The sequence below is a fragment of the Astyanax mexicanus genome, chromosome 24 (assembly GCF_023375975.1).
Source record: "Astyanax mexicanus isolate ESR-SI-001 chromosome 24, AstMex3_surface, whole genome shotgun sequence".
Lineage (NCBI taxonomy): Eukaryota > Metazoa > Chordata > Actinopteri > Characiformes > Acestrorhamphidae > Astyanax > Astyanax mexicanus.
The window spans coordinates 10,005,999-10,030,553 of NC_064431.1; the positions used below are offsets into that span (position 1 = coordinate 10,005,999).

General features: G+C 38.6%; 1 protein-coding gene across 2 annotated transcripts; it reads right to left on the minus strand.

Annotated features, from left to right (window-relative positions):
• Positions 1-541: 541 nt before the first annotated feature.
• Positions 542-23,431, minus strand: aadacl4 (arylacetamide deacetylase-like 4). 2 transcript variants are annotated; one of them, XM_022682360.2, is made up of 5 exons: positions 23,070-23,431; positions 4,661-4,886; positions 4,481-4,544; positions 2,911-3,379; positions 542-1,829 (listed from the first exon to the last, which is right to left on the minus strand). In XM_022682360.2, exons 1-5 carry the CDS (start codon positions 23,238-23,240, stop codon positions 1,512-1,514), a joined length of 1,248 nt encoding a protein of 415 aa, XP_022538081.2. In that variant the 5' UTR covers positions 23,241-23,431; the 3' UTR covers positions 542-1,511. The 2 variants fall into 2 exon arrangements, with proteins under 2 accessions (XP_022538081.2, XP_022538080.2); XM_022682359.2 differs by having other exon boundaries at positions 542-1,832.
• Positions 23,432-24,555: the final 1,124 nt, after the last annotated feature.

Sequence of the window (24,555 nt, forward strand, 5' to 3'; positions counted from 1 at the left end):
ATACCATTTTGGAATCAGCATCAATTACTTGCTTAATTGATAATGGACTAACAAGGGAATAGTCCATGCAGCCAATACATATTGTGGCTTGCAAAAGTATTCATACCCCTTGAACTTTTTCACTTTTTGTTACCTTACAACCACCAACAGACCAGCACATATTTATGAAGGGGAATGAAAATGATACATGTTTTTCAAAATTGTAATAAAATAAATTTAAAAAGTATGAAATGCAAAAGTATTCAGTCCTCTTTACTCTTAGACTCCTTAAATAAAATCCAGTGCAGTCAACCACCTTCAGAAGTCACTTTAGAGTCCAGCTGTGTGTAATTTAGTCTCAGTATAAATACAGCTATTCTGTGAAGGCCTCAGTGGTTAGTAGAGAACACTAGTGAAGAAACAGCATCGTAAACACCAAGATACTCACCAGACAGCCAGCTGTGGAAAAGTTTACCGCAGGGTTAGGTTATAAAACATATCCCAAGTTAAATCCCAAATGACGTATTCTAGAACTGCTCTCCAAACCATCACTGACTATCAGTAAATGTTTAGAATATGGGTATTTAATTTTCCAGCAGGACTTGGCACACTGCCCACACTGCCAAATATAAACATTGTCTGAGACACTAATTTTGGGTGTTCATTGGCTGTAAGACGTAATCATCAACAACAAAATAATTAAATGCTTAAAATAGATCACTGTAGATGCACTAGTACAGGGGTCGGCAATTAAGTTTGGCCACGGGCCAGATTTTTTCCAAGCCATTACATGGTGGGCCACAAGCACTTGGCGGGGGGTGGGGGGGGGTGCTCTTAAAATGACAAGCAGACATTCAAGTGGGCTGATGTGGGTGAAATCTGTGGACTGACCATTGGGGGCGCTATTAATGATATACCTGTTTGTTAAATAAAAAAATAACAGAATAAAGAAGCAAGCAGTTATCTAACAGCCCGTGGCTCTATCAAAAAATCTTTAATAAATTTTTCTGTTTTGGAAAATTAAGTTTCTAAATAAAGAGCATTTTTGAGACGGACAGTCCGATTTTTTTTTTCATTATAGTTCAACCTCACGGGCCAGATGTTTCTTGCTTGCGGGCCGCATCTGGCCCGCGGGCCGCCTATTGCCGACCTATGCACTAGTATATTTGTACAGTGTAAAGCAGTTTTGACACTGAATAAAATGAGCTGCTTTGCTTTTCAAAGAATTTGTTTTTAAAGAGATGCACAGAACAGACAGAGATTATTTGGTGATTTTTGTGTGAGGCTCCATGCAGTCGTGTCGGTGAATATTATTGTGTTGGTGTGAGCAGCAAGTGCACCTGAAGAGCCGTTTAACTCAATCATGAGCAGTATATTGGACAGTCGGGTCAGATCAAGTTCTGATCATGTTCTCCACGAACAAAACCATTTGATTTGGGACTGAGTAAATGTGGTCTCAGGTGTGGTTGCTTTGGTTCACACCTGAGTGAACTGCACCTAAGTTTACTCATTATTCACAGTAGTGCTTGTGTTCAGAGTGTCTTTATGTAGCTCACAATCTGATTCATTGCCCTCTTTCCAGCAGGAAAAGTCAGCCAGCCCATGTTGAAGAAGCTAACTATGCCATGGAAGCCGTCAGAGACGTGGTGCCAGGTGACGTCCACGCCAAGGTCCTTAAGCCTCTTGTGGAACAGGATCCCATCGTCTCTCAGCACGTCGTACTCACAGGTCAGGATAAAGGTGGACGGGGTGAGACGAAGAACATCATCCTCAGCCAACAAAGGAGAGAATTCTGACTGTAGTCCATCTTTGATGACATGGTATACTTCACCATCATGAGCTGTGTCCTCCTGCTTTTAACAGATTGATTTAATCAGTCAAGTAAAGGTAAAAAAAGCCTAGCAAAAAATAGCCCGTTAGCCCTGGTCAACAAGACTACACACTTATGGTGAAAATAAATGATGCTAGGAACCAATAGACATATTACTTTTGTCATTTAAGTTGCCAGCAGTTTACAATTTCAACTTAGAGTTTACTTTTTAAAGTCAGTATAACTCAACTAAATTGAGGATATAAAACTTTGTTTCAAGTATATTTAAATAGAACACAAATTAAAAATAAAAATGTTTGATGTCTTGTGGATGTGTCTTTGTGGCCTTAGCACAATGGGAATGGGAACCTATTTGAAAATACTATACACTGATGGTAAGTTAGGGATGGGGGACACGTCCCCAAGGTTCTGTTGTTGGACCCCATTTATCATATTAAATCTTTATTGTTTAGGTCAGTTCATTTTTAACCACCCCCAAATATTTCTTTGCCCCCACATTTTTTTTTGGCCCCTAAAAGCAATGCGAGCAATGACTATATTTTAAATTTATATCTTTATATCTTTACAACAATCTCTGAACCAATCATGAAAACATATTTTGCTGTGCAACATGAAGATATTTCTTTGCTTATTTCTGATTGGCTCTTTGAGTCATATAAAAGCAGCAGACTGTTTGGAGAAATTCATTCAGAGATGTCAAGGATATATAAAATCATCCAGTTTAAACTTTAAACTGTAACATGGTAAGTTTGCTACTCTGTGGTGATTTGTTGCTCAGTGCTACTGGCTTGTAACCCTTTTGTTGTTTAACTTGTAGTAATAGCAGATCGCTGTTAAGCAAGATACTAACTTTTTAGAATCAGCTAATATTTCCTAACACAGACTTATCCTGATACCCTTCTGCATGTATTTTATAAATGATTCATTTCATAAATATACACTGTAGGAAACCCTATAATGTGTCGTTTTCTGTTGTAGACACATGCAACATTTTTATTTATTTACTTCATGCATCAATTTTAGCTAGTATTATTAGCTCTGGCTTTAAAAATCAGCATCCCCACCCAAAGAATTGAAGAACTGAATTTGCTAGTTCTCACCTCAGGTTTTTGGTAGCTTCTCTCTCTGAATTCAGGAGGTAGATTAGCCGGGTCGAGCCACTTGCTGTAGTGGGCCTTTAGCTCGGCTGGAACGTGCCTCCCTGCCAGAACCTCCTGGCACACAGACATGTCTCCATTCAGATACTGGAGGAAGTAGTAGGCAGCCTTGTCCCGATACAGCAGGGGCACAGATTGGTTCTGCAGGTAGGACGGCAGGGTAAAATCTGCCATTTGCAGGGCGGGGTAGATGAGGACCAGAGCGAGAGGGGATGGCACGTCTCCAGTCCGTTTTTTCGCCAGTCTCTGGCTGAGAGCTGCTGACAGGTTTCCCCCAGCGCTGTCTCCACCCAGCACCACCCTGTGAGGATCCACCCCAAACTCAGCCTCTGCCACTGAGAAGAAGTGCAGGGTGGCGGCCTCACAGTCGTCCAGGTGAGCAGGGAACCTGTGCTCAGGAGCAAGTCTGTAACTGTCAGGAAATATGACATAAATCAGTTTAATGCACATTTCTATAATACTTTTTAAGGAGCTATAAAATATAAAACCAGATTTTGGAATTGGTGCATCAAACAATTTTTTGAGTCACATATTAGATTAGTCATTAGTCAAAAAGCAAAAAGGAAGTAGCAATTTAGCTCTCAGTTTTAAGTATTTTGTGTTATTTTGACACTGTCTTTTTTTGTGTGTACGACTTTTATTTTGACATGACCTGCATGTGCTGTAAGTGGAGTATTTGGAGATAATCTATTTTTTTTCTCTTTTTTTACTTATGTTATAACTCTGTGGTTGAGTTAAACCCTGTTCAGATGGGATTAGTTTTACATGGGGAGGTAAAATAAAGTAAATATTACTAGAGCTTCTAAATTATTTAAATTAAATCTGAATGTGACACAGATTGTGTGGAGGCACAGATCTGGAAAATGCTAAAAAATAATAAAAATAAAATTATTTTCTAGACAGGGGCTTGTCTTTTCATATCATGTCCAATCAACTAAATTTACCACAGGTGGTCTCCAATCACTGTGTAGAAACATTTCAAAGATGATCCTGAGAAATGCTTCCAGAGCTAAACATAAATGTCATAGCAACGGGTCTGAATTAGGTCAACACAACATATGATTTAAGCATTGTCATCATTATAGTCAAACCGTAGGATATGCAATTGTATATATAAATAACTTTTTCTCAGCTTGATACAAAACAAAAGCAGAGCTTAGAGGCATTATCTATTATCTATCTATCATCTATTATTTTTACTCCACTTATTAATGCATTATTAATAGTATGACTTTCAAGATGATTGATTTTGGGTGAAACTAGCGAAAATTCTGTTTTAATACAGAAACATATATCAAAGAACTACAAACCATCACAATGTCATTTTTTTTTCAATACTGTGCATTTATAGTCTGAATTCTTACACATTTTTTTTTGTATTAAGTGTAGAGCAATGTGGATATCTTGCTTTTCTTTCATTTTCTTTAATTCATTTATATTTCATTTATATTTTTAATTGATATGGTAAAAAAGTACCATTTTTTCATACTGTGAAAATTAGTTTTATTCTTACCCAACAGACACGACTGTGATGTTGCTCTCGTTTGCAATGTGTTGGCAAACGTCATCATACATATCTAAAATCAGAAAAAAATCTTAATTTTAAATCACATATTACTATTCCTCTTAAAAACTTTTTAGAGTCTTTAATTTTTAATTCAGACCAACACAAGCTTCTGTTTCTGGGTCTTACTTATACTGCCCATCATCCATCCTCCTCCGTGAAAATACATCATTCCTCTCCTCTTCTGGTCTGAGGGAGCTGTGGGCTCATACACTCTCACAGGCACACCGCCGAACATCATGTCTTTAATACGAAGACCAGGAGAGATCGGCTGAGGTTTGCCGACAGCACGTTCCCTACACCATCGAGTAAAACCTACCGAACTACAGAGACCCAGACGCGCCAGGATTTGGCCCTAAAAACAGAAACAGCAAAACAGATATTTAGAATCTAGTGACTGTGTTGCGCGACAGACAACAGCAACCGTGTCTGCAATCCTGCATTTACAGGTGAACTACAGAGCAATGCTAACATACAAACATGCACTAGTGCACACCAGTGTAATGTACTAATGCAGATTACACTGTACACTACGCCCTGAGAATGTAGGCAGGCTGGTTTGTCTCAGTGACTGGTTGAGGGAGGAGTAAAAGTGAGGGTTGGCTTGTGAAAATAAAACAAAATAAAAAAAACTGTTGCTTTTTTGACTTTAAGTTAATTTGACAGTTATTTCTAAGGTCTGCAATCAATACAATTAAAATGATGATAATTAAAGTATATAGCCTGATTTCATTTTGGTATTTAAAGTGTGTTAGCTGGTCAGCGCAGTCTCTTAGCACCCGTCCGGGGATGTTGTCCGGGCCAGCAGCTTTCCGGGGGTTAATCCTCCTCTGCGTCCTAATTACTTCTGCTGGTGTCACACTGAGGGGCTCCTCTCCTGGTGAGTGTGGGAGTCTGGTGCTGGGGGGGGGGAGGTCAGGATTCTTAAAGCGGGCGTCGAACTTGTTGAGAGCCTCAGGCAGGGATGGGTCTTTGGAGCTTTGTGCAACATTGGATTTTTAGACCGTGATGCACTTGATGCCATTTCACATGCTCTGTGGATCCTAGGAGGAAAAGTGTCCCTGGATTTTCTGAGCATATGCAGCTTTTGCCCTCTTAACTCCTGCAGTCAGCTCTCTTTTAGCCCTCCTGAGTTCATCTGAGTCACCGGACCTGAAGTCAACATCCCTGGCTTTCAGCAGAGAACGCACCTGCATTCAGCCAGGGCTTCTGGTTCTGGTAAGTCTTCGTGGAAGTGACATCCTACACGCACTTGCTAATGTACCCGACAACAGCAGATGTGTATTTCTCCAGATCCAGCTCCCCCTTACACTCAGCAGCCTCCCTGAAGACCTGCCAGTCAGTGCAGCCGAAGCAGTCCTGCAGCACAGTGTCGCCGGTTCTGGGCCACACAGTAATGGTCTTCTGTGTAGGTTTGGAGCGTCGCAGCGGGGGTGGTATGCAGGGACCAGCAGGATGGGGCAGGGGAAGGCTCTGTATACATTCCTCACGTTAATGTAAACACGGTCCAGCATGTTATTACCTCGTGTTGGTATGTTCTGGGCAGGGAGTTCTTTAGATGCTTGTTCTGAAGCGAGCAGATGTTGTCATAAACAGCAATCATGAACACCGCCGAAAACTCATGAGGCAGATAATGAGGGCGACACTGGCGACAGTCAGTTGTTTTGTTGCTTCGGAGCAGTGGCCCAACACGCAGTTTGTGCACAACCATTTTTTTATAGATGCATAAGCCTGATATTGTTGTCCATGGTTGCTGATATTGTCCAAACTGTCCTTAATCCTAAAAAGTTCGGTTCTGCTATAACTTGCACGTGGGGGTGTGAAGTTGGATTCAGAACCAACATAAAAACAGCTCAAAACAGGGTGTTCGCTAGGAGTGTGAGAAGCCTGCGCGCCGCTATCTTTCCACACTGGAAGCACAAATAGTTAACATTAGGGCTAACAGTAACAATATTGACAGAAGGTAAAAAATACTAGATGTCTAACTTTAGAATTTAAGCTTCTTTTCTTTGATGTTTTCTTACCTGAGATTGGGGGGGCATAAAAGATGCTTTGACTTCACAGTGAACTGATGTTTCACCAGACTTGAATTTTTTTTAAATTTCAGTGTTATACATCAATGCACAGTACAGGCCAAACATTTCTCATTTAATGTGTTTTCTTTATTTTCATGACTAATTACATTGTAGATTCTCACTGAAGGCATCAAAACTATGAATGAAAACGTGGAGTTTTGTACTTAACAAAAAAAGGTGAAATAACTGAAAACATACTTTATATTCTAGTATCTTCAAAATAGCCACTCTTTGCTCTGATTACTGCTTTGCACACATGAGCTTCAAGAGGTGGTCATCTGAAATGGATTTCCAACAGTCTTGAAGGAGTTCCCAGAGGTGTTTAGCACTTGTTGGCCCCTATGCCTTCACTCTGTGGTCCAGTTCACCCCAAACCATCTCGACTGGGTTCAGGTCCGGTGACTGTGGAGGCCAGGTCATCTGCCGCAGCACTCCATCACTCTCCTTCTTGGTCAAGTAGCCCTTACACAGCCTGGAGGTGTGTTTGGGGTCGTTGTCTTGTTGAAAAATAAATAATTGTCCAACTAAATGCAAACCAGATGGGATTGCATGTCGCTGCAGGATGCTGTGGTAGCCATGCTGGTTCAGTGTGCCTTCAATTTTGAATAAATCCCCAACAGTGTCACCAGCAAAACACCATCACAGCTCCTCCTCCGTTCCAGTGGGAACCAGGCATGTGGAATCCATCTGTTTATCTTTTCTGTGTCTCACAAAGACATGGCGGTTGGAACCAAAGATCTCAAATTTGGATTCATCAGACCAAAGCTCAGATTTCCACATTCCTTGTGATTCTTGTCCCAAACAAATCTCGTCTGCTTGTTGCCTCTCCTTAGCAGTGATTTCCAAGCAGCTATTTGACCATGAAGGCCTGATTTGTGCAGTCTCCTCTTAGCAGTTGTTCTAGAGATGGGTCTGCTGCTAGAACTCTGTATGGCATTCAACTGGTCTCTGATCTGAGCTGCTGTTAACTTGCGATTTCTGAGGTGACCACCTCTTGTAGCTCTTCAAGAGAATGCCAAGAGTGTACAAAACAGTAATCATTTTGGAAGCTATTTTGGAAGGAACTATAATATAACATATATTTTCAGTTATTTCACCTTTTTTTGTTAAGTACAAAACTCCACGTGTTCATTCATAGTTTTGATGTCTTCAGTGAGAATCTACAATGTAAATAGTCATGAAAATAAAGAAAACGCATTGAATGAGAAGGTGTGTCCAAACTTTTGGCCTGTACTGTGTTCATTCGCTGTATACATATTTGAGTTTATATGCATTACTATTTATTTGAGCAACTAATTAGTCACTACTGCAGACACCAAAGTACAAAGCTTTTAGTTCACATTAAACTACACCTGGATTCTAATTTGAATGTTTTATTCCACCTTAAAAGCAGAGATTTTCAGTTAAAAGGGCCTTAAGCTGCATCATCAGCCTGAAGCCTGCCAACAAAACTCACTCTTACCGACCATGTGACCTCTCGGCGGCGATGCATGCAAAGTTTTTAGCTCTGCTCACAAACCCATTATTTTTTTATCCATCCTGACAATATGTCATACCACATGAAGGCTCGGTAAAGAGAAGTTGAACACTTGCCAATAAAAATAAAAATTAAAGAATCTTCTATCTCCAAAGAGGAGCTAGACGCCTCCATTGCTAACGGCATTAGACTAGCCCAGAGGCTGTTCCCATTCATTCAATGAAAATGTCAAAAGCCAAAATCTTGCGCCATGTTGGCGAACCTGAAACTCGAGTCTGCGCAGTTGAGACCAGCCTACTCATTTGAATAAACCCACCCCTGTGGGCTGCCTCCACAGAGCGGAGCTGACGTGTGTTATTGGTGCCACCTATAAAGTCATTGGTCCCACCCCGGCTAGGTGCAACCCAGCCCTTTTACAATAACCACACCTTTTTGAATAGAGCTGAATAACATTTTAAACAACTAATTCTGTGGGAATATAAAAAATTGACAATATAAGCAGAGGTTACACTAGCTGTTGCATTTAAATAATGGAGGTAGAATTACAGTATATTGGAAAAAACGTGATTGAGAGTTGTCTGTTTTGCCATTGAAACCTATGGGGATGGGTGGGGTTACACAGCTTTCTGCAACCGAACAGCAGGGGGCACCCGACTTCACTTTTGAGAAACGATGCTCTGTCCAGCTAGACACAGTCTATGGGGCTAACCCTTAAAGAGCAACAAGCTACACTGGATTCTGCTGTAGCTGCAGCGGTTCGGGAGGCTATGGACTCGGTTCTGACTCATGGGTTTTGCAACATTTATGTGAGTTTGCAGAAAACGGAGCTCGAAAGGTATATCCAATAAAGCATGCGCAAAATATGCTGCTGTTTTTCCCTGATTTCAGTCCAGCAACAACTGCAAAAAGAAAGAGCTTCAGTCCGGTCATGAAGAAAATGATTGCGATGGGTCTACAACTTTTTCTTCTCTTTTCCGCAACCATAGACTGTATATAGCTAGAGAGAGCATCGTCTCTCAAAAGTGAAGCCACCACAGGTCGTGCGCCCCCTGCTGTTCAGTTGCAGAAAGATTTGTAACCCCACCCATCCCCATAGGTTTCAATGGCAAAACAGACAACTTTCAATCACGTTTTTTTCCAATATGCTGTAATTCTACCTCCATTATTTAAATGCAACACCTATTGTAACCTCTGCTTATATTGTCATATTTTTATATCCCCACAGTTGTTTTTGTTTTTTACAGACCTATAGAGTTCATGTCTGTGCGGTCGGTGTTTTTGTTGTATATAGTTTCTTTACTCCCCCTAGCAGCAGACTTCAAATTGTATCATTATGGGTGCATCACTGTCATTTTTTCTATTTTTCTGTTCCATATGAAGGAACTGTTTCTGCCATATTTGTGTTTTTATTATGCATTCTTTAAAATACTTATTTTCGAATAAATGTATTTAGGTTTGGTACACATATATCATATGTAACAGTAATGTACTTACACAGTACTTACACAATAACTACACAGGAACTGTCCACTCATTTTAAAGTGCAACACTTACTCTGACAGATCTGCGTTGGATTATAGTATCCTAAATAGTAATTTAACAGTCACTACCTAATAGATCACTTTATGAAAGTACACAATCACAAACACACAGAACACATTAGAAATGTTTATCCAATGTTTTAACAATAAAATTATCATGATAAAATAAAACATTTCCAATGAACCTCTATTTCCCTACAGCAAAAACTTAAAAAAAGCTCATGAATTCATCAGGCATGAATAAAAATTCAGCATCCCTGCTTGAAGAGGCCATCTTATCATTGGAGACAATACACCGCCCACTTGTCCAACACCTGTAACACAAAGTAAAAGAGAAGTTAGAGATGATGCAAAAAAATAATTTTGTTTTTGGACAATAATGCACAATTATTCATGAATTTTACCTGTCAGGTATTAAGGATCAGTAAACTCAAGTGGTGTACAGCGTTACAAAGGAGTTTATAAAGGAGAAGTATTAGCTTTAGCTAACTGTAGCGCTAGTTTTTTCGCTGTGCAAAGGTGCGTCATTGCTGTTTTAAAACAGGCTACATGAGACGATCTGGTAACTAATATCGGCCCGGCCTACTGAAACACTCAGCAGTCGTTAGTAGCGCTTAGTGCTAGTAAATGTTAGAACCTACGTTTAAAAAAAAAAATTCAGGAGAGAAATCTGTGTAGATTAACATCTAGCACTCGTTTGACTTTAAAAGAAAATGCTTTTTTTAATTCTTAAAAAATCGCTCCCAGCAGCGATACATGCTGAATTACATGTTTCTTACTATTGTCGCTTAAAATATGTTGCGCCTTATTTATGAACATACAACAGAAAATACACGTTTGTTGATAGTGCTTCATATAATACATTTCCACATACACCTGAAAAATATATATTACAAATAAATAATGCTGAACCATGCTTTGTTTTCTGAAAGTCCTGAAAATGTAATTTTTTTCATTTAGTTCTACTCACTCACACAATCTAAGCTCCAATTAATACCAAACCACTTGGGTTGAGTTTTTATATCAGGCATTTGTGAAAACCAAACACTTTTTTGTCTAATAACTACCTGCAAACGTGTTTGATATTAATCTAAAACGCAGTAAATCGTTCAAATAAAGAACAAACATTAATGAGAATGTGTGTCCAAACGTTTGACTGGTACTATATACAGCTCTGGAAATAAATAAGAGAAAGAAAATGAAAACCTATGGAATATAATCAATTGCTTGATTTTTTGCAGCAGGAGTGGCATAAAGTTATCCAAAAGCAGTGTGTAAGACTGGTGGAGGAGAACATGCTAAGATGTATAAAAACTGTAATTAAAAGTAAGGGTTATTCCACCAAATATTGATTTCTGAACTCTTAAAACTTTATGAATATTAACTTGTTTTCTTTGCATTATTTGAGGTCTGAAAACTCTGCATCTTTTTTTTTTTATCTCAGCCATTTCTCATTTTCTGTAAATAAATGCTCTAAATGACAATATTTTTATTTGGAATTTGGGAGAAATGTTGTCTGTAGTTTATAGAATAAAACAACAATAAAACAACAATGTTCATTTTACTCTGAAACTGATTCAGAAAATTTATTTTATTATTAAATTCATTTTTAATTTTATTCCAGAGCTCTATATACATATAGGTTTGCACACCCATTCTCATTTATATTAATATTCGCTCTTTTCTGTATTTTATATTTTTGTCCAGATTGCTGTCAGGTTTTTCTATTGGAGAAAGAGAATTTTGCTTTAGACATTAAACTTTATGCAAGAACATGGCTTTAGTGTCTTGTCCCGTATATGGGCTAAAGGTGTAGGTGATTTCTGTAGTAAAATAAGTTATTTATATTCTGAAAATGTTGAAAATATTCTGAAAATGTTGTTTTCTCTTTACTCAACTTAATAATTCCAAATCAGTAACAGGAATCAACCCAAATTCTGCAGGTTTAAAAATAGACAAAAAAACTAGACAAATATAACTAATAAAACTAAAGGTTTGGAGGACATGACCTGTTTGATTTGTATTCAGGAAAATGTTGATTTTAAAATGAAGTTCAGGAAATAGACAATTTTATAATTTTATTCGTTATATTTTGACATTAGCAGATTTACTTTTATGGTGGAAATCTTTAGTAGTTAGAAAGTTAGAGCCATTTAATAAAGTGCATTGTTCATGGAAAATGTGACTGTTGTTGCCTTTTTTTGTTCCCATAAAAATGTAATAATAAAACAATATAATAATAATAATAATAATAATAATAATAATAATACGCTGTACCTTTATAACTTTGTAACTTTAAATTTATACACTTTCATTCAGTCAATATATTAACTATGTTATAGCATAGTTTAACCAGTAAAAAAAGAAGAAGACATCTTGCAATTCTAAAAGCAGTATTTTGTGTAGAATGCTGTAATGTGTAATTGTGATAGTGTATGAAAGACCTTACCGTTTAAGCCCGTCTGATCTGCAGTGTGCTGAAGCTTCATCTTCCTCCCACAGCAGGAGCAGGAGCAGGGCGGATCTCTGTACAGCAGTCCTTACTTACACAACCAATTAATTAATCTTCTGTTTCCTTTACCGTTTTTAAAACAGTGAATTAAACAAACCATCGTATGCTGTACTTTAAAGTATATCAGCATTATCCGCGTTAACTCTGTTATTTTCGCTTTTTTCTGACGATCCGCGCGCCTTAAGGCCTCGGCATACTTCCAGCGAAACAAATTTCGTGAGCATTGCACAAAGTCAAGCGAGCTTTCGCGTGCTTTCGAGCTGGCATACTTTCTGTGGCTTCGCTTTGCCTGTCTCGCATGCTCCACAACTGCAGGTGGTGCTGTTACGTTAGTAACGCTTAGTTTTATGACTACCGGAAAACCATCGCGCTCTGTCTAAACAAGCTCCGGTATGGCAACATGTGAAATACACAAGGTGTATAAACATACCCTAGAAGATTTCTTCAAAATCGTCCATGTTTGTTTTCTTGGCACACCTCTTTTTTAACGACCAATCACAGCCTTTGTCGCGTTGTGTCTTCGGCCGTGGAGTTCGCCCAGCTTCCATGTGCACGACACGGCGAACGAAGCCCCTGTGCGACGTCCGCGCCTGTTCGTTTTCTCTGCAATTACGTCACATTGTTCGCTAGAGCCACGCGAACGTCGTCTCCGCATGAAGTATGCCGAGGCCTTTAGTGGAGGACTTTTTTTTTTTTTTTGAATTTCCCGGTGCTTTCCACTGATTAGATAAGCACGGACGGATTTGATTGGCTGTTGAGGCAACGCATTATTTCCTCGGTTTTTGCGAGCAGAGCCGCGCGCGGGCACGCTTGTGTGTGTGTGTGTGCGCGCGCTGACGGTGGAGGAGAGAAGCTGCAGTGTTTGAGTCTGGAACTTGTTTGATTTTGCTCAAGTGTAGCCCACTCCCTGAAATAAGAGTAAATGTTCCTGCATGTTTACATTAGATTGCTGCTGCTAATGCATCATAAAATGGCCCCTCCAAGACCAGCAAGGAAAAAGATGCCTGCCAGAGCAGCTGAGGAAAAAGGTAAGTTAATCAGCCCACACAAAACATTAAAACACTGGACTAGTTGGCTGGTGTAATATAACCCCCCAAAATTGTTGTAAATATATAATGTTTACATAAAACACTCGCTATATATTAATTTTGTGGACATTCATTCTAATGAATGTAATTAGCTACTTCATTGCTGGCACACACACACACACACACACAAGAGCATAGGAGCGGGCTTTTAATCACAAAAAATCATTATTTTCTGTATTCTGTTTATTATTAGTTACATGCAAGTAAAGGTGACTTAACAACCTAAGTTACTCTATGTTACTCCACATTACATTTACATAGAAAAAAATATGTTTATATTAATATTATTAAAATTGATCAATTATCACCTAATATTTAAAATAATATAACAATATATGTTGTATATTTACATTTTCTTCACTCTTAAAAAATACTTCTAAGTGCACTTCTTACAATGGTGTCCTTTTATGTAAAAGAAAGTAACTTTTCGTTTCATAGAGATTTTTGTCAGGACATGTGGTCTTTCTGTGAACTACAAATGAACAGAAGTCAGATTACAGCATTGTATTATACTGCATATTCTAGAGCTTTCTCTGCTATAAATGCACTTAATAAAGTAAGTGGTGGTATGATGTGTCTAATAAACTGCTGGAGAAACATGAAGATAGGCTCCATAGGGGGCTAAGGGATAACAGGTAAACTCAGTAAAGGACTGTTTTTTTTTTAGCTAATCAGTTGGATTTTAGGGCAGTGTCCAGGGTTTAAAAACTGCTTTAAACTACCAACATACAGTGTTGTACTAAATTCTGGCTATTCACTACATCCAGCTTCTAGCTAACTAGTTAGCTAAATTAATTTTCGTTCATTATAGATCACAGTCCTGCAATCCCAAATTAATAAACACAATTTGAAAATTAAATGATCAGGCACATCAGGGCAAGTTGAACATTATATATATATATATATATATATATATATATATATATATATATATATATATATATATATATATATATATATATATATATATACACTGCTCAAAAAAATAAAGGGAACACTCAAATAACACAATATAACTCCAAGTAAATCAAACTTCTGTGTAATTAAACTGTCCACTTAGGAAGCAACACTGATTGACAATCAATTTCACCTGCTGTTGTGCAAATAGAATAGACAACAGGTGGAAATTATTGGCAATTAGCAAGACACACTCAATAAAGGAGTGGTTCTGCAGGTGGGGACCACAGACCACGTCTCAGAACCTATGCTGTCTGGCTGATGTTTTGGTCAGTTTTGAATGTTGGTGGTTCTTTCACACTCGTGGTAGCATGAGACGGACTCTACAACCCACACAAGTGGCTCAGGTAGTGCAGCTCATCCAGGATGGCACATCAATGCGAGCTGTGGCAAGAAGGTTTGCTGTGTCTGTCAGCATAGTGTCTAGAGGCTGGAGGCGCTACCAGGAGACAGGCCAGTACACCAGGAGACGTGAGGCCGTAGGACGGCAACAACCGAGCAGCAGGTTAGAACGGTTAGAAACCGACTCCATGAGGATGGTATGAGGGCCCGACGTCCACAGATGGGGGTTGTGCTCACAGCCCAACACCGTGCAGGACGCTTGGCATTTGCCAGAGAACACCAGGATTGGCAAATTCGCCACTGGCACCTTGTGCTCTTCACAGATGAAAGCAGGTTCACACTGAGCACATGACAGACGTGACAGAGTCTGGAGACGCCGTGGAGAGCGGTCTGCTGCCTGCAACATCCTTCAGCATGACCGGTTTGGCAGTGGGTCAGTAATGGTGTGGGGTAGCATTTCTTTGGAGGGCCGCACAGCCCTCCATGTGCTCACCAGAGGTAGCCTGACTGCCATTAGGTACCGAGATGAGATCCTCAGACCCCTTGTGAGACCATATGCTGGTGCGGTTGGCCCTGGGTTCCTCCTAATGCAGGACAATGCTAGACCTCATGTGGCTGGAGTGTGTCAGCAGTTCCTGCAAGATGAAGGCATTGAAGCTATGGACTGGCCCGCCCGTTCCCCAGACCTGAATCCAATTGAGCACATTTGGGACATCATGTCTCGCTCCATCCACCAACGTCACGTTGCACCACAGACTGTCCAGAAGTTGGCGGATGCTTTAGTCCAGGTCTGGGAGGAGATCCCTCAGGAGACCATCCGCCACCTCATCAGGAGCATGCCCAGGTATTGTAGGGAGGTCATACAGGCACGTGGAGGCCACACACAATACTGAGCCTCATTTTGACTTGTTTTAAGGACATTACATTAAAGTTGGATCAGCCTGTAGTGTGTTTTTTCACTTTAATTTTGTGTGTGGCTCCAAATCCAGGCCTCCATTGGTTAATAAATTTTATTTCCATTGATGATTTTTGTGTGATTTTGTTGTCAGCACATTCAACTTACATACAGCGAACATACAGAACAAAGTATTCAATGAGAATATTTCATTCATTCAGATCTAGGATGTGTTATTTGAGTGTTCCCTTTATTTTTTGAGCAGTGTATATATATATATATATATATATATATATATATATATATAGTTTATTTTTTCTTAAACCTGGACTCCCTATCTAGCCAATTCCAAAATTAAGCTAACTGACTTAAGCTGCAGTGTGGGTTTGATCTGTGTGTTTTGATTCAGAGACCTGCCTTTCTAACCAGCTATCGAAAACATATCCACCACAATACAATAACTACATTTTGCCATATTGTCCAGCCCTGTTCAACATTTCTTTTTAGAAGCAAACTAGACTTAAGTGTATTTTTTTTATATATATAAAAAAGCATTTATTTGTAGTTTTTCAGATTCAGATTTGTCCAAACTAAAAACTTGATCTAGTGGATGTTTCTACTTAATTGAGCTTTCTTGTCATGATGGGGACGGAATACAGACACTCACGGAAACAGTTTTGAGATTTTATTAAAAATCCACAGGGTCCAGGGTTAGTCAAAACAGAAAGCATATAACGCCAGCAAACAGATACCTGTAGGCTAAGACCATATCAGAGTCGGGAGGTAATACACGAGATAATCCACAGTGAAGTCGAGAACAAAAAGCAAGGTCATTCACGGGAAACAATCACAGAATAATAACGCTTTGTAAAGTGGTAGAAACCAGGCAATACGTGACAGGTGTGTGCACGCAGTGTCCTTAAATAGGGTAGGTAATCAATACTCCAGGCCTCCTGGAGGAAGCAGGTGAGGTGTCACGTGAGTGGGTGTGTGTGTGATGTCAGCGGGTGGTGCGTTTTGGGTAGTGTAGTTGTTAGACTGAAAACCTCCGTTGGAGCTCAGTGTGGAAGGAACAGAAGCGCCTACAGCACCAGACGTGACATTTCTCTACTTCAAGTGATCTCTCCTTTATCAAACTGATCTAATTAATGTGCACAAAAGATGATGTGAGATGTAGTTCATGTTTTGAAAGTTTTGCAATTTTATACTTTTATGTAGATTAACAGGCCAGGATTTTTGCTAATTGTTTGCCTAGCATTACACCACTAAATCTCGAGGATTTCTATTTAGTCATTACATAAAAAGCTTTCATGTTTGATAAGGAACATTACTGAAAAATGTAATTGTAATTGTAATAGAAAATATTAAAAAAAACATTTAATCTGCTAAAGACTGGGCTGAAGGTTCACAAGACAATGACCCTAAGCACTCAGCTAAAATAACAAAGGAGTGGCTTCAGAAAAAACTCTTTGCTAAGTTGGGTTTAGGTCAGGGATCTTGTGAAAAACTTGTTGCATCATTCCCATGAAGGCTCATGTCTGTACTAGTTTAAAAATGTGCTTGTACTCTAGTATTTAAAGGGTCTAAATAAGACCATGTGATATTTCATTTGCAAAAAAAAGCTTTTTTTTCTGTCAAGATGGGGTGCTGAGTGTACTTTAATGATAAATAAAATGTTTTTTATTTTAGCAAGTGGCTGCAATGAAACAAAGAGTGAAAATGAAATTTTAAAGGGGTCTGAATATACTTTTCTGTATCCACTATAGCTGTGATCTAGAGTTTATAGTATTCCTACCAGGCCGTAGAAGTTTATTCAAAATACAAAGGCTTCTTTTCAAATCACATATAACCATATCTGTACAGGATATATCATAATTCCAACACTACATTATGAAAGCAATTAAGTTTGATAATAGGAAATGGACAAAAAAGCATTCATTATTTAAATTAATTAACCTAATCCCAGGTAGAAATATACACAACAGTGTTTACATTAAAAATAATAAGTTTTAGATACCAATACTACATGTAATTATTAATTCCTTTTACTTAGAGATACAGTACCAGTCAAAAGCTTTGACACACATTTCATTATTTAAAGTTTTCTGAACATATAGGAGAATTTAGTAAGTGTTAAACCAACATCTGCACATCTTGGCATTTTCTTAGAAAGAAGTCTTCAAGTTTAGAAGTCTTCAAGCCACATCGTTCAAATCAAATTTTTCAGGTGGGATCTTGACGGTTCACATTCACAAATGTAAGTGACCTTTATCTGTGTGTAATGTGAACAAATCTGTCCCTGAAACACTTCATATGCATATTTGAGAGACGACTTGTAGCTTTATAAAGGGAAATGGATGCGTTAGCAGTTCATATGTGGAGCATCTTTTGCTGGAGTGGAGAGAGAACAGCTCGGGTCGAGGAGGTGAAAAAAGTACAGGCGGCTTGCTTTTGCACCAAGAGATGTGTGGGTATGAGAGAGAAGCACGTAGCATGAACACATGAACTCTGATTTGACCGTTTACATTAATGTTGCATGTCCATGGATCTGATACATTTCTGATTTAAGACAGCATATGAAAGTGACTCAAATCTGATTTGAAAAAAAAAAAAAGATCTGGGCCACATCAAGAAAAAAAAAACAACTCAACTAAGTAAAAAAAAAAACTTTAGAAGAGCAGGGCATCCAAAATACAATACATAATTGCTTGTGTGTTTCTTCATAGTCTGGATGACTTCAGTATTCATTTACAATGTGGGGAACACTAAATGAGAAGGTGTGTATATATCTACAATTACAGTGCAGGCTAGAAAAGCAAGTGAACATCTGTGCTAATGACTTCTCCCAGCATTAAGTGGTAAATAATGTTCCAGTTGAGATAAGATTGTAAGAGTGTGTTTTTTTGTAAATCAAGAATTTACATTTTCATACAAAATTTAAACAACAAGGTGATGGAGAGCAGCAGACAGGCATAAAGAGTGAATGCAAAAAAGGAGCATAAATGACCATCTCTATGGGTGCAATCATCTTCACAGATAGAGATAAATAGGAGATGTGTTCAAATGGTGGTGGTGGGTGCGCGCCGTTCTCCTTCAGTTGTTCACCGACGTGTGTTTCAGAACTTTTGAATCGGACAGTTCTTTGCGCCTTACAGGTCTGCCTAACAACAGAGCGATCTATATTCAGATTGGCTGAACGAGAGTACATTATAATATGCAGCCGATGGATTGGCAAGCGTGAGAAATACCATGTGTGGCGTGTGAACTCGCTGAGGTGCGTGTGTCAGTAATAATTAGTTTGAATTTTCATTTTAAACCTTCTGTAAGGAGTAAGGTAGGCTCTATGAATAAGCTTAAAGTAAATAAGCTGATGTGTTACATTTTTTTATGTTAAGCTAAGATTGGACCAGATAGTGTGCCATTCTGGTGTATAACCTTAGGTGGCAAGTTCCTTGTCACATAATGTAGTAATAGATAGGGGGGCTGTAGAGGCTTCTTAAACTATGATACATCCTAGCAACACATCCAGCTAAAGCACCCAAGGATTTGGGCAGCTATAATGTTGCTAGCCTGATTCTAGGTTGTTTATTGTTCCATAAAAGTGTAAAACCATTGAGTCGATCTCTGCAAAGAAGGTGGGAGTGGTAGCATAAAGAACAGGAAGTTTAGCCGGGGCAAAACATTCATCTTAATTGTCGCATTTATTTCCTTGCAAGGAAACTTTGACACCATTCCACCTTTCTAGATTATACCTAGCATGTATGTACCTAGCAATTATGTAGGTATACCTAGCATACCTACATAATTTTCCCTGGCTGATTTATAGATGTCAGGACAGATATCAATGCCAAGGTAGGTAAATGATTCCTTAACCGGATTTATTGAGGGGATAGAAACATTTTGGCATAATTTATTTAATGGCATTAAAACTGATTTAGACCAATTGATCTTATATCCTGACATACTATTGAAAGTATCAAATATCTTCATTGCAAGTTGAATAGAAGTGTCCAAATGATCTAAATATAACACAATGTCATCGGCATGAAGTGAAATAAAGTTGCTGTGACCATAAATATTTCTAGCATATATTGAGGGCTGTTGAATGGCTTGTGCTAAAGGTTCTAAAGAACAGGCAGAATAGATAGGGGGAAACTCTTTGTCTAGTCACACTCTAGCTGAAATGCAGAGGATATTATATTGTTAGTTAATAAAGATGCCATAGGCGAATTATACAGTGTTTGGAGCATTGATATGAACACTGCACCAAAACCAAAGCGCTCAAGGGCAGCCCATATAGCTCAATTCAAGGAAATAATCTCTGGATATTGTCTGAGGCTAGATGTCCCTTTATAAACACAGTTTGGTCTTCGCTAATTAAGTTTATTATTAATTACAGTTTTACAGTTATTACAGGTATTACAGTTTCTAAGCATAGAGAGAGAACCATAGCAAATGATTTAACATCACTAAATGAGAGATATGGGCCTGTAACTTGAACACTGTAATGGGTCCTTTCCTTTTTTCAACAAGAGGGATATTAGTGCCGTTTTCTGATCTCTGTGAAAGCTTCCAGGCTCAATAGCAAAATTAAAGGAGTTTAGTATAAATGTTCCTACCAAATCCCAAAGATCAAGGTATAATTCAGGCAGCAACCCATCTAAACCTGGTGATTTACCCTTCTGGAGGTCCTTTATAGCTTTGTGAAGTTCATTCAATTCTATGAGGGCATGAAGAAGATCCCTATCCAATTGTGAAATAACTGGAAGCTGCAATATATCAAGAATGTTTTAACATTTAAGGATATCTCAGATTTACGGAGCCCGGGAGGGGCCGTTGATAAAAAAAATAATACATTGAGTGAACGATATAGCAGTTTGTGCTCACTATTTCTTTAATTAGTGCTCATGATTTCTGGCATTTGAGCAGCGATTTCTGTAATTCGAGCGAACGATTTTTATGCGCACTAGGACAAGAAGCTTGGAGGGAAAGGAGCATTCCGCTCTTGTTACAGGGTTGCAGTGATGATAATCAGTTATCTACATTTCTAACCTGACGATAATAATGCTCGTGTTACAGTTAGATCATACAGTGCGCAGATTTTGCCATAGTGGTGGCGGTGTCTCACAGGCCTCAAGTGACTAATCGGGAGATTCGGGAGGATTCCCGATGGGCTGGCTCATGTCAATCTCCAGTTTGTGCCGGTTGAATGGAAAAAATAATTTTGACATTTATCTGTCGATTATCTATTCTTATTCTTGCATTTATTTCCATTCAACTACGTATGTATTCTCTATTCATCTGACAGCACAGACCCTACTTTGCAGTAGATTAGATGGGTTCAACCATCTGAGGGAATTCTCCTCTCCCAAATGTTTGAGTTGGTTGCACCCATGAGTGGTCTGTTCTGGAGCGATAAAATTAAATATAGCAACAGAATAGCACGAAGCGTCAGTCAGCTGTGATGGAGGGTAAAAAGAGGCCAGGTGGAGCCGAAAAGGCTAGATTAAAAAAAAGAAAGAAGGTGGAAGAAGAAGCTGCCAAATGTGAGCAGGACAGACTTCAGCTGCAGCCAGTAAACAGAGATATGGAAATAATCTTAAATTGTCAGCTATTGCGCAACGTTTGCAATGACGACTTAGCGTAGTTTATTTTGTAAAGCCCAATACACATCATTAACCTATTAACACGCCCAGAAATATGTCATAATTAATATCTGGCTGTGTTTATTAATAATTATAGACACCCAATATGCCATTTTAAAGCTAAGAATCTTAGAATATTTAGCCTATTTAGCTGTATATCCTTTCAGAAAATAAACATTTAGGGCAAAATATGCCATGTTTATTTGAATTATTCATAATTTCCATATTTGCATTTCATGGTATGCATCATTTAAACCTCCTAAACCTCCGGATTATGGAACCTTTTTACTGTAGGATGTACGGTTCCTGAATTAGTGCTTATACTTTTTTAGCGCAGCTTTAAAAACAGGCTCTCAGCCCCCACCCTGCGCTCACCTCACACTCCTGCCTCAAACACCGTTCCACAAACCAGCAGATCCACCAAACCAGTAATCCACATTTATATCCAAACAGTGCTTGAAGAAATCTGAGTCATAAAAAAATGAATATCTATTTTAATCCGCTGTAACACAACTTCCATTTAAGCTACCCGTATATAATTTATATGGACGGAAATCTTAAAGTCTCATCTGATCAAATTTGTGTCGACCGACTCTGTCGACCAATCAGGTGGCGAGTTCTGCAGGCAGAGAGGTGAGGTAGGGGCTTGTTACCCAACACAGAGAGAGAGGAGCTGACTGCTGGAGGTAATTTTATGCATCTGAAAATAAACAAATTAAAATAAAAAATCTGAAAAGCGCGTAAAACATTATATTTTGACCATTACATGTTCAATTAAATTATTTTAAGTGTTTTCAATTCATTTTGTAAAGGCTTCTAAGTAATATTAATTCATAAAATTACATTTTTTACATCTTTATCTGATTTAAATCTGAATGAAACATGTGTAAGTGAAGAGTGTTCTGTTAACTTACCAACATATACTTGAACTTATATGCAATAAAAAGGCACTGTAACAGCTAGCTGCTGTTTCATTTATTCGTGCATGAAACCCCCCGGGCTAAAAAAGAGGCCCACTCCGGCCCTGCCTGCAGCTAAAACCCCTCCCATAGCATGATGCTGCCACCATCGTGTTTCACTGGTAAGATTGTATTGGGCAGGTAATGGCCAGGTGATGAGCAATTTTTCACACATACCGCTTAGAACTAACACCAAGAAGAATCTTTTTTTCATCCACCATAAAGCCCGGACTGGTGGAGGGCTGCAGTGATAGTTGACTTTTTGGAACTTTCTCTCTTCTCCCTACTGCATCTGTGGAGCTCAGCCCCAGTGATCTTTGAGCTCTTCTTTAGCTCCCTCACCAAGGCTCTTCTCCCACGATTCAAATCAAATAAAATAACTCCCTCAGAGCTGTAGAATGAAGAAACCTTGGGAGGACCAAGACCCACATATAAGGAGGGACCATCCTACCACTGGTCAAATGGTGTTTAAATTTATTTTAAAAAGTCTTTATACTTCTACATAGGTTTTATATATTTAGGAGTATCGCAGGAGTATGGAAGCGTTCATTGCTCAGTTTGGCTGGACGTCCAAGTCTAGGAAGAGTTATGATCGTCCCAAACTTTTCCATTTAAGGATTATGGAGGCCACTGTGCTTTTAGGAAATTGCATTAAATACTGAAAACAGGTTGGTTATTCAGGTGCTTTAACAGTTTGTGTAAGAACACACATCAGTTTACGTGGACTTTGTACCAGGCAACAAGTTACTAGATAACTTACCCTTTAGTATACAAAAATACAGTCTAGGCCAGGTAAACATGAATGCATGAATGTTTAATACATAATACATAATTTTTAAGCCTATATTTATATATTTATCATAGGTCTACAGACATTTTCCATTTAAATGTGTTACTGACATATAATATATATTACACATAAATAATGAATATGCACATACATTTCCATTCCTTTTTCTATAATACAATAGGAATCTACAGCAACATTTAGGCATTTTGGTAATGCATAAATTAATTACAGCTTACAAAAGTAATATAAACACTTACCAAAACTGCTATTCCTACAAGAAATCCGTGCACAGTGTGTAGTTTTCCACTATTAGCAATTCCAGGAGGAATCTCAGAGTTCATTACTTCAGAATACACCAAACCAATTAACAGCAAGATGAAGGCCAGTGCAGCAAAACCAATGATCAAAATCGCAGTACCAATCTCCATGCTGTCTTTATGGAGCTCTGAGTGAAGAACTAAGCAACTTTCACATGCCCTTCCTCCTTTTAGTGCAGGAACAATGTTATCTTGTTATCTAGTGCCTTTTCGTAATACCAGTATGAACACTCCCCCAAATGACCTTGTCCTAGTGGGAAAAATAAGCATTGATGATCCCTTCCAGAAACATAACATATGCACACATGTAAAGTTATAGATTGTAATATAACGTACCAGAGACTGTAAAAAAAGATGTCGGACGCCCTGTCGCCGTTCCCATTTATTCAGTGAAAAAGAAATCTAAATCTTTTGCCATGTTGGTGATCCTGAAATCCGAGTCTGCGCAGTAGAGACCAGAGAAGGGAGAAAGACAGAAATATTTTTTTTAAATCCTGTTAAGGTATGAAGCTGTACACAGGCTTGCTCCTGAGTATTTGCTAGACCTTACTTCCTATAATGAACCATCTGAACTTTCACTGTTGATCTTTAGATGGCAGTAACACCCTGACTGATGAAAAACAACAGCTTTAATGAAGATAATTTGTCATACTGCATTCTGTAAGAAACACAATGTACAAGAAAAAATTCAATATAATCGCATCTGTTAGTACCATGCAGTATTTCAATCTTTTAAACAGCTATAGGGGCTTTTAACTTTCCACTTTGCTTCTTTTCTGCAAATGAGGTTACGGCAGCAGCTCAGCAGTTAAAGCACATTTCACTGCAACACATTTTCCAAAGCTAGACAACCATTTAGCCTTCCCAGCGATGTTCTGGGCCATTACTAAGAAGCTCAAGCTTGCACAAAGCAGGCATTGTGAAGCTGCTTTTAGGCCCATTCCAGTTTGAGCAGTTCTCCATTCAGCTTTTCCCAGTAAAATCTGAGGCTGGGGCCAAAAATCACAGCCTGGAATCTCCATGGCTGACTCCTGGATTTACAGTGGGGGTTTAAGAGGTGTTTACAAAGGTCTTCGTGTTCTGGGCTTGCAGTGGCCAGGGGACATTGTTCTTTCACCCAGGCCTGTTTTTTTGGAGTTTACATAACAGTGGCTAAAGGCTTTGGGGGAAAAGTCTCTGTTTACAGCACTATTACGTCTGAATTAAGGGTGGGACAATATATTGTCTTTTTTTTTTTTTTTTGCTCATAGGTATTTTATTCTTTTCTGTAAAACAGATGCTGTGAAAATTTTTAGAAAATAGTCTTGCAATATACAGTTTTAAGTATCGCAGAATTACATTATCGTGATATCATTATTATTGTGGGCATTATACTGTAATAATATTATACAGTTGCAAGAAAAAGTATGTAAACCCCTTGGGATTG

Bases quoted from the DNA above. Each gene is read 5' to 3' on its own strand.
- aadacl4 (XM_022682359.2), bottom strand. From the start codon at position 23,240: ATGGAGATTGGTACTGCGATTTTGATCATTGGTTTTGCTGCACTGGCC. The intron at 4,545-4,660 runs GTAAGACCCAGA...TTCTGATTTTAG, and splicing joins ATGGATGATGGGCAGTATAA to ATATGTATGATGACGTTTGC. The intron at 3,380-4,480 runs GTAAGAATAAAA...ATTTCCTGACAG, and splicing joins ATCACAGTCGTGTCTGTTGG to TTACAGACTTGCTCCTGAGC.